The 11415-nt window shown below is 34.2% G+C and overlaps 1 protein-coding gene across 2 annotated transcripts in view; it reads right to left on the bottom strand.

The window, feature by feature from the left end:
• Window positions 1-3253: 3253 nt before the first annotated feature.
• The window catches only part of Tis11 (Tis11 zinc finger protein), a 58484-nt gene continuing 50322 nt past the window's right edge, over window positions 3254-11415 (bottom strand). For both annotated transcript variants that reach the window (XM_065359277.1, XM_065359278.1), the window contains 2 exons: window positions 10787-11064; window positions 3254-5646 (listed from right to left, as the gene is read on the bottom strand). In XM_065359277.1, coding sequence (XP_065215349.1) covers window positions 5172-5646; window positions 10787-11064 — 753 coding nt within the window. In that variant the 3' untranslated portion in view covers window positions 3254-5171. The remainder of the gene's footprint in view (window positions 5647-10786; window positions 11065-11415) is intronic.

Raw genomic sequence — 11415 nt, 5'->3', positions numbered from 1 at the left:
ATGAAAAAAAAAGTAACAAATCAGAAAATTAAATTTACTTTCATTGATTTGTTATCAAATAGGTAATTGCAAGTCGGATATTTCGATTCGTATACGTGATATTAGTGAAGCGAGGTGTTATCATTTATATTACCGATATTTCAAGGATGAATAATAAGTAGAAACGAAATAAAACGATAGGTAACAAAACCGCAATATACATTCGAGGAAGTTATTTAGATGACCATTTGTCCTCGATTTTCAGCATATACCTTACCTAATACGAGTATACATGCTTACTACATATGAACAAGACACAACTAACCACATAGGTAGGTATATGGAATCCATTTCCATAAAGTTACCTCTGAAGTAGGAACATTCAACTCCAGGTCCAAATATGGAGTTGATGAAAATTTTCACTTTTTCAAATATGTACGCGATTAATTACATAATTTCCAGAAAATTATTTCAAACATATTATAAAGATCACTAGCCCAGTTTATTATAACCTATAGTGATTTTCTCGCAATAAAAGGAGGGAACGGCAAGTAAACGTTACGAAATTGCCAATATATTGAATTTTCAAATAATGTAAGAGTGAAGTACCTACCTGTACTTTGAAAAACCGTATTCATTATTATACGATCGTAACGACAACGGAGACTGACCGATAACATAATGAAAGGAGAAAATACACGTCCATGTTCCATGTTGCCAATGTGCCAGCATTGTTTTGTTTCGCACAAAGAAAGCTATATTCGAGAGAATTACATTATCTAATAAGAGTAGTTAATTTTAAAATACAAAGTCATTGATGAGAAGGCCATATTATACATAAAGAAACTGCACAAGTACATAATTTTGTCGAAATATCTTAATTTAAAAATACATTCAAAGAGTTGGAAGACAATAAAAGGCCAATTAATCGCGTATATGTACGAAAATTCACGCCGCTATCTCGAGTAGGTATTTGCGAAGGGAAAAAAACATACAGAAATATAAATTTAAACTGATTTACGTAGATATATGTACGTACACTAACACTTCTACTTACCGTTCTCGAAGTCACAATAATCTTGAACTTTGTTGAAAGGAGTAAGAGATAATAAACCGTCGTTTAGTTATAAATACACGTACCTATAAATTTTCCGTTTCTTCTTCGGCACACGTACCTATACTTATATTATTGTACTTAAGTACGGTACCTATATGCAGAAGATTGTTTGGTAGATAAAAATATGTGCATCACTTTTTTGGTACCTATAAGGTTACGATTACCTATGCACTTTGCTATTGTTTCGTTCATGCGAAGATTATCTTGACGGTTTAAGATCAAGTGGATACCTAAGCAATACTATATGACGTCACGTACGAATGTATTACTTTTTTTAATGTTTTAATTTTAAATCTAGGAATACCTGAACCGGAACAAGAATAAAATTGAATTGCAATAAATTATCGTTTATGCATCCTACCTACTAATTTTTTTTCAATTACCTACTTATTATTTCAAAAATGACCACATCAATTCCTTACAGGAAGAAAAATTTTAAAACTGTGAAGAGAAAAATTTCACTTGAATAGAGAATTTTTAGACATTTACATTCTACCACTTATTAGGTCACATGTAGTACATCTACGTAGGTCATTGCTCATCAATTCGAGACATTAGATTTCTAGCAATTTTACATTGAATATTTCGAACACTCGTACGTAAATAAAAGGTAGGTAAGAATAAGATATATGTAGGTACTAGGTACCTACATAAACAGTATAAACACTCTATATACTTGGTTACCTTCATGAATGTAATAGGCGCGGTTGCAAATGATAAGATTAATTGAATTTGAATACCAGAGACAGAGAGTATCGTTAAACCATGGTACGTACTTAATTGTTTCTCTTGTTCTTACATTAAGGTCGATTCTTATTTTAAAATTCGCATATCTTCTAAAGCAGAAAAAAAAACTTCGAACAAGCTAAAATTAAGTACGTGCTACAAAGGTATTGTAATAGTATATTACACCATAAGGGGCGAAAGTGGACGTTTTAACGACGAGTATTGTTCACTGAGCGAGCCGAAGGCGAGTGAAGTGGACGAGTTTACTGAACGAACCGAAGGTGAGGGAAGTAACTGCTACCGAACGAGCGAAGCGAGTGAGGTAGCAAAAGTTTGCTGATCGAGCCGAAGGCGAGTGAAGCAAAATTTACTCGTCGTTAAAAAGTTCACTCTCACACCTTATAATGTAAGATATTTTACATTACGAATTATAAGAAAGTATACGCATTCGTCGCTGCTAGTATGTGGGGACCATGGTATTCAGTTGAGTCTTGAGTCTCTGCAGAATGCAGAGTATAATATTGTGCAAGTTATTAATTTTAATTACATGGGTAATGAAATATGTAAGATAAATAAATCGTTATTCAAACAAAATTCGAACAAACACAGCACATGCACATGACGAAAGAACTGACCATAACCACACACTTTTGACTTCACAAACAACAAAATAATTCAATGCTTGATTAACGCAAAACCCAGAAAAATCTCAATAATCTCATAACAATGTGTTACTCATGTAAGCCTACTCGCGTTTGTTATCTTTTCGATAGGTTTCGGCTTGTGTTTGGTTAACGCGGGTGGAAAACTTCTGTACGTGTTTAGTTGACGCGGGTCGAAAGTGCCGGGATGAAAAGAGGGCTTTTCGCCCCGCATAGAAGGGGCGAAAGTGTGTACTTTCTTATCATGAGTAATGTAAAAGTAAAATATTGAACCGAAACCTGAAATATAATAAACAGGGGGGGGGGAGGGTTTCAAGTTAGCAATCGAAATACGATCTAAACCTCATTCAAAGTCGTAAATTGCACCTCATCGGAAACAACTGTTGGGTACATTTTTTGAAAAAGTGTTCTGCCCTACTTTTGGATCAAGTTTTTTAAAATTTATAATTTTTGGAAAATTTGTGATAAGAATGCTCAAACAAGTTTCCTTTCTAAATAAAAATATTTTGCATAATGCGAATATCTTTTTGGCTTTAAGAAAAGAAAACTTGATAGGTACCCACCTACCTACCTACCTACCTACCTATTTTTAAAAATCTCCAGTGAGAAACTGATTAATGCAATTGTCTATGTAGTTTTCATACAAAAAAAATTCTGAAGTAAATTCCACCTTTGTTTACGAATTCTGTTTTTCCAGTGTTCCCAAAAAAAACACCTTCAACTCTACCCGCGATTCCACGTAAATATACCCGCCGAATAAAAACGCAAATTAAGTACAAATTCTTTATTAAAAAAAGTTCCGATGTGATAATAAAAAACAACGATTGATATTTTTACATAATAAATAACCAAAAACGAAAAATTAATAACTGTATAAAACGAAATTTCGAAAAGATCACATATCTTAAAATTACACATATTACGAATCGTCGTAAAACACACTCAAACAGTGACATGATCTATCGTCAAAATCAAATCAAATCGGAAATAATTCGGATACACTTAAAAACCTAACCATTCATACTTAAAGGATCATACAAATTAAAGACACAAATACGAAAAAAATACGAACTGAGGATATCTCGATCGAAAACAATTAACATTCCCAACAGAGAGACAAAGAGAAAAGTTTAAATCCGATCAAATCCCATTCATGGCATGTTATACGCAATTATACCCGATCACATAAAAATTATAATCAAGCATGTAGGGTTTGATTCAAAAAATTTAACCATCATCTCAAAGCAATGCATATACGATCAGAATCTAATCAAACTCATCAAACGTTGTACACATTTTTCATTTAAATCAATCTAATCGTATATAATACTTTGATCAGGCTAATTTCTAAAAAAATCAAACCATAACGATCAATTACTCATATCAGATCACAAATAATTGTATATCACATCCCATAAATCAACTTTTAAGATATAAACATTTCTCGCTGGGTTTTTCGAACTATATTCACTAATTACATTCGGGCACAAATTATAAAATCAAAAATACAAGCGTAACATCAACTATGTCGCCTTCGAATAATATTTTCCCCTGTTTTTTTAGCTTAGGTAATGGTATTTAAAAAACACGATAAATTTTAAATTTCATTAATATCACACGATAACTTAAATAAACTCAATACTGGTACACAATATACGTAGATACGATAATCGAAAATAGAAAAACATTCGTTTTAACGGTGTTTTGAGAAAAAAAAAGAAGAAGGAATAAGTAATTCTGCATCGATAATAATTAATAGCTATATAGTCATAAAAATGATGATTTGAATATAAAACGAGGAAAAAAAACAATACAATATCAGACGTCTTACAAGAAAAAAAATTCGATGATAAATGATTACAGTAAACACAACGCGGTACAATAAACGACAAATTGTAAAATGAAAAAAAAAATCACGTTATCTTATAAATACATTAACTCATCTCGTTTAAATTATTAATATAGAAAAAAAAAGAAAGAGATGTACGTTTATAAGGAAAAAAAGAAAGAAAAGAGGTATAAAACAGAATAAGTTAGGTAAAAAACATAAAAGTACAATAAATATAATAAATAATAATGAATATACAAATGGAATTTTATACAGTAAATCGTAGTAAGTCTAAAAATCTCGACACGTAGTTAATTTTCATAATTCTCTCATTTTTCGTTTTCAAAGTCAATATAAAAATATGGTAATAAATTCTTAATTAAAAGGTATACTGAAGAATCGATATTTCATACGGTAAAAATGCTAAAAATATAACAAAACTACTACAGGATAAAAAAAAACGTTTACATAAATAATTAAAAAAAGAGAGAGAGAAAAAGAAAAAAAAAAGGAGAAAATATGGATTCAAAAGTTCAAAAATAAATATCGTAGAACAAAAAAAATTAGTCGACGGCCATAATAGAGAGTAAGTCTTACCGTCACGTTACGCACAAGAAGAAAGAACAAAAGGATAAAAACAATTCATAATATTCATACAATAACAAATTAAATTAAATCCTTCTGAAAAGAAAATGATAATTTTCCTTACCAGACAGTTCTCACATCATCAGTCTACACTCAACAAAAATATAGTTATAATGACATCGACAACACACGCGAATAACAATTTTTTTTGTTCTTAGGAAGAAAAATCTTAAAAAATAACGTCGAGAGACGCTCGTTGGGGTTTGACCCCCAATTAGGCGGTGATACCGCCGAATTGTCGACCGAACGACCTCAAAGTCGGAGCCGATATTTCGTTGAAAATTGGCAATCTTGACGTATCGGTTGGCGAAGGTGGAGGCGAACATACCGGTGAGAATTGTATAATAGGGGCAGCAGCGGCGAAAGCGAACGCCGTCATACTGGTGGCCGGCGACAAGCTGCTTAGACTACTTGGCGACAGAGAAAGATCCTTTACGGATGATGCGGACGGTATGTTCGGGAAGCACAACGCCGACGGTTTCGATTTTGTAGATCCTTCGTGAATAAAGTGGCAACGTGTACCGTACGGGCAGTATCCTTCGGCGTGGAACGTCCTACACAGCTCGGTTTTGTACTTAGGATGACGGGCTAGATCCCTCAACTCGTGAACACCGTGCGCGAACTGACATTTTTCGCCGTATTTGCATACGCCGTTTTCTTCGAATGGGTGGCAAAGTTCAGTTTTATACCTATAGCGGACCATGGAACAGAGAACAGAAAAAAAAACACGTATACATTAATATGGCTGGATCATCGTAGAGGGGAAAGACTTGACCGAGATAGTTTCATGCAGTTTTGGGCAAAATCCTATCGGATCTTGGGTCTCGATCTAATTATTCAATCAAAAGAACTTGGTGGCTTAAATCTGAAGCAAATTTTCTAACGTCTTTATACTCTTTAGGCATGGCACAGGCATTAGTCACTCTCTGTTTCTATCTGAAAAGTCATGCAAAGGGCCAAAGATATCTTTTTCAACTGAACCCACTTCACTTATAGAACATATGTAAAATTGGAAATAAAAGAAATACGTATATGTTTTGGAAGTGGAAAATCGATAATTTTGCACAATCGAAATCGAAAATCAAAAAAAAATCATGTCGACAGAAAAAACCAGATGGAAAATCTAAATTTGAATCGACAAAAAACGATGTTTTGGGGAGAAAATCGACGATTTCGTATGATCGAAATCGAAAATGAAAAAAGAAATCATCGATAGAAAAAAAAATCCAAGATTAAGTTTCGAAAGATCTATTTTTTAAAAAGGAGGGGGACGTAATCTGGCCAATTATTTCCAAATACAAAACAAAGACGAGAAAAAAAGAATTTCCATTTTGAAGATTATCGAACATATGAGATCACGAATCGCAAGAGTCACAAAGAATCGATTTTTGATCTGGAAGGTCAGTGTCTTTAACCAATACAATGAACTTCTGTATCCAAAGAAGACGAAATCATAAAGGAGGAGTATCGATAAGGCCATTTTTTGGCAAAAGACAGATATCGACTGAACCACCCTTAAAATGTTATAATAAATGCCTCAAATACGAATCCGTGGTTAGTTAACCCAAAATGACGATCTTTTGAGCTCCAGGGGTCCCCAAAGTTGCGAATAAAAAAAGAATTTTTAGAACCACTAAGTATTATTTTCAAAAACTTTTTTAGCGTAAAATATCTGTTCGGACCCGTTAAACATTATATGAGGCAATTTTTCCATTTTCCACCCTCGGGACAGAAATGGGGGGGGGTTAATTTTTGAAAAATTTTGGAACCACTATTTTGAACCTACCCCTTTGAACCCTGTTAAAAAGCTTTTTACAGTTTATTAGTATCTGAAAGACCTCCATCCTACCAAATTTTGAGCTCAATAAAATTTTGCGCTGGTACTCAAAAATCCAATTTTCCAATTTTTCGTAATTTCGATATTTTGGGAACCCCTGGAAAACTGGAAACCTGCGATTTGCGCCAAACGTAACGTTTTGAGGCATACATTCAATTATCTAGGTGAAAAAGTTTAACTAAGCTCCCTGTATATTCGTAATTTTGAATCATTTTTTTTTGAGCCCCCCATTTTGGGCACCCCTGAAAAAGGCGATTATGCATATTTTTTAAAATAAATTGATGAATTTACATTTGGAACACACTAGCAAGAGCTCGATGATGTTTCTTTCGATTTTACCAGTAACTTTCAAAATTGAGCTTTTTTGGGCCAAATTCTGAGATTTTACTTCGTTGAAATAATGAAAACGTGATTATCTGTCTGGTGCCAAAAAATGGCCTTATCGATACTCCTCCTTTCAAGCGAATCAGCTATGTCAATATGAAAAAAAATTCCTCAATTTTTTGACAGTACAACTAGGATAAAATGTCGAGTAATCGTCATTTCGTAAAATTAAGTTTTTTCTCAATTTTTAAGTACAACGTCGAGAAATTCGCCCGAGTTTGCAATATTACAGTAAGTAGGTATCTTACTGTTTTACAATTTTTCTCGATTTTTATTACCAACCTAAAAATACCTGCTCATCAAAGAAGATTGAAATTCCGAACATCCGAAAAAAAAAACCTATTAAAAAGTCAAAAAATAACATGAAATTCATTATCCTTTCAGATGGTAGTCTTAGAGAGAGGGGGAGGCTTTGACATTCAGGAAAAAACACTACACCTAAGATAATCTGATAAATGTGTCAAAGAGTTACTCAAAACTCAACTTTTGATTACTGATGGGATGATTGTCGTTTTTTTATATATGTCTTAAAAACCAAATTTTCTACAACTTTTGAGCCCTCTCTCAAATTTTTGAATAAACACATTCATTCAAGCTGCTCGTTAAGGTCCTATGCCACACCATGGATGAAGTCCAACTGTCCAACACTGATCGAATCATCTTCACACTATCAACTATTTTTGACGTCATCCTCGTCATTCATCAGATTTCGCGTCAGAACTCTCAGGAATTGTTGCCAAATATCACAGAGATTCAGAGAGATGAAGGTATAGGTACCTACTCGTATGACTAGTTCAGTGGCATAATACATACGAGCTGGATGAGATAGTCGAAACGTGACTACTGTATACAAATGTTATTCGAACTGTTTTCATGCTTATAACTTACGATATGAATATACGAATATCGTATAACATGCTAATGAAACCACCAACTACCACAACAAATACGTCATACTCGTAATACACAGATGCAACACGTCTGGGCATCTACAATCGCGATAGATAAAAAAACTATATACTCGCAAGTACATACATATGTATTGATAAAAGTAAAAGTGATCATAGATTTACGTAGGTGTAGTAGTAGTAGTAGTAGTATCTCTAAAGCTACATACAAACGAGACTCATCATAAACAACTGTTGATACGCAAGTACCAGTTTTCTTGAATTTCTTCACGTAATATCGTACCTCACTCATTTCTGATGCACTTTTATTTATCACATCTTCCTACACTCAACGACATCGATGAGGAAATTCCGTTAGATCAAAACTTGAAAAAACCCACATAAATGCACGTAAGTATCAATAGGTACAAAAAATTTCCAGTATTCTCCAGTTCAGTGAAACTACCATATTTCTCGCAAAAAAAAAAAGCAAAGAAAGAATAATGTAGGTACGTAATAACGCTAGAGTACCTACGTACGTCCTTCAACTTCGCTATTTCTTTATCAAAACGAATTATCGTCATCAATTATCGTATCAACAAGCCGTAGGTTAGGTGGGCAAAGTAGTATAGAGAACTAGAGATACGCGTGCACTTGGCATCGCGCCGTTCATTTCGTACTCGTACACTTATTCGCAACTTTCTACGTTACAATCCGCAACATTAAATCACACGCCGTCGCGTCATGGGGCCGCGATCGAGCAAATATTATAATATTCGTACAGATGGAGATAAATTTCAAGTTATATTACATCGTCATTACAGTACAAGTGCATACAGAAATAGACACACAACTACGTACACAAACAAATTACACACAGGGACATGTCTGTAGCAGCACGCATACAACCTGTTCAATATTCGGTCAACGTTGACCGCGACATTACGAGTATTTTCTCTTATTACGAGACGCGGTCTGTACTCTGTATTGGTAATCATTTCCGAGTCCGAGAATACAGTCACAGCGCACGTCAAACACACTCATATCGTATTCGTAAAAGGAAGACAGACAGACAGACAAACAAACAAACAAGACACACAGGCAGAGCAACCCGAACAGAATATACCTTCAAATGGAATATTGTGAGAAATTTTGGCATAAAATTTCTGAATATTAGCAAATATGGGTCATGTATCGTTTCAACAGTTGCACGGTCAGTTCTAGGAGAGAAATTGATCAACTTGAAGCAGATTGCTGATATTGGGTACCTAGTACCTACCCTGTTTTGGGGCTTTCAAAATTAAGAGGCATCATAATTACATTTTGGAAAATTAAAACGACTTCAAGTCAAGACCATTTTTCACCAAAAAAAGGACCACAAAAGCACCTTCTACTGGTTAGGCCACCAACTCAGTGTAGCCCCATCAAAATGAAAACAGGACAACAGGACGTTTACTGCTTTCATAAGTTCAGAATTCGCGATTTTTTGCGACTTTTTTCAACTTTTTCTGGTCATTTTCGAAAAAAGTAGGTACTTTTTTGGCATCCAAAATTTTTTTTAGCATCAGAATGTCATGGTAACTGAAATTCAAAAATTCGTTTTTTTTGGTAAGTTTTTTTCTCGCACTTTCAAAATAAAATTTTATATCATACCCACCCATAGCCCCCCTCCCCCCTCCCCAGGAACATCAAATCTTCAAGGTGTCGACAGATTTTTAAAACCATTTCAAATACTTATGCCAATGTTGTGGGGATATTTTTCTCTATATATTATTATAAATCCATTTCACATTAAATTGTTGCAGACTTTTTTTTTTGTATTTCTACAAGAATAAAAAAACACCGGCCCGAATTATAAAAATTGCGTGGTTAAAAATTTATTGAATTTTTTAAATTGAATTTTGTCATTTTTAAATACAGCTGAACAATTTTGAAATTTTTTCAAAAAATTTACACAAATTTTAGACTTATAAAAGTATGTATTTGTAAATCAAGAATTCGCACTATCTAAAAAAATCAATCCGCTACATCACTGCAGTTTTGAAAAAACTTCTGAGTTACCTAAACCTCTTCATCGATTTCAACAATAATGCAGTAGTGAGACTTTCTTATCCTTCTCCGATTCTTATGATCACAATATTCATCTCAAATAGTCGCACGATTTTTGAGAAATCGAACCCTAAAATGGAGGCCATAAAAGGTGGAAAAACACAAGAGTATCACGCAGACATTGAACACCTATAAATCAAGATATCAAGACGTGACTCTATCTAATGCTTAGGTACATATCCGCATTAGCACGATCATTGACACAACATAATACACATACCTACATACACAACTTCGTTCATTTTTTTTACTTCCAAGCACACACTGCACATACACACCGAACGCTACATGCGTATAAAAAACACGGTGTATTTTCGAACATTCGCCGAGTTTGCACTTGATAATATTATGGTCGTATATGCAAGTGCACAAAAAACAAGATTAAAACCGGTACTGGCAAACTTCATCTACACCTATGCTGCCCCACTCGTTAGAGTAGGTATACTCGAGATGACCTTACAGTGCAAAAAATTTCGGCGAATTACAAACTAGTCCAGCTCGAGATGTATTCGCGAATACTATTATAATAAAAATTATTCTATCTACACGAGCTACATGATATAATGATATGCATAATCAATAGATTTAGATACACTGCAACAAAACGCTCACCTTAAACTAGCTGATCCTCCTGAGTTGTGTTTATTGTATCTTGCTCTCGGCTCGGACTGTGATCTGTTTAATTTTTTGTGACCATTATGGTGACTGTTATTATTTTGGTAAATCGCTGTGAACGCAACTTTGACAAACTGGGTTTGTGAAATTGCGACATCGTCACCGTCACCCGCAATACTACAGTTACTACCAATAATACTTCCTGCGTCGCTGGCCGGAGGCGTCATTGAACTCATGTCTCGCCATGGCAACGTTTTCAGATCACTTCTATCATCCTGTAAGAAAATCAGGAAAAATCACATTTAGTAACAAGCATATCGTAGGCCTATCTTCGAGCGAAAGAAAGAAAAATTAAAGAATATGCATGATATGTAGAGAAGGAAAAACCATTCGCGTAAGCAGCTCACGAGAATCCGTTCGACGTCTCGTGTCTAATTACACCGAACGTAATCAAAGAGCATTACGATTTTACGTACATATGTGTACAGTATACGATGGGTTATATTTAATTAAATTTTAATTCGCGCTGACATCTTTCGTCCATAATATGTATCCTAAAGTACACGTAGAGAAATAATTTTACCATCTTTATACTCGCGTACCTGTGTAAAAGGCATTTCATATAT

The sequence above is a fragment of the Planococcus citri genome, chromosome 3 (assembly GCF_950023065.1).
Source record: "Planococcus citri chromosome 3, ihPlaCitr1.1, whole genome shotgun sequence".
In the NCBI taxonomy this organism is placed as follows: Eukaryota; Metazoa; Arthropoda; class Insecta; order Hemiptera; family Pseudococcidae; genus Planococcus; species Planococcus citri.
This window is presented reverse-complemented; position numbering and strand designations above follow the sequence as displayed.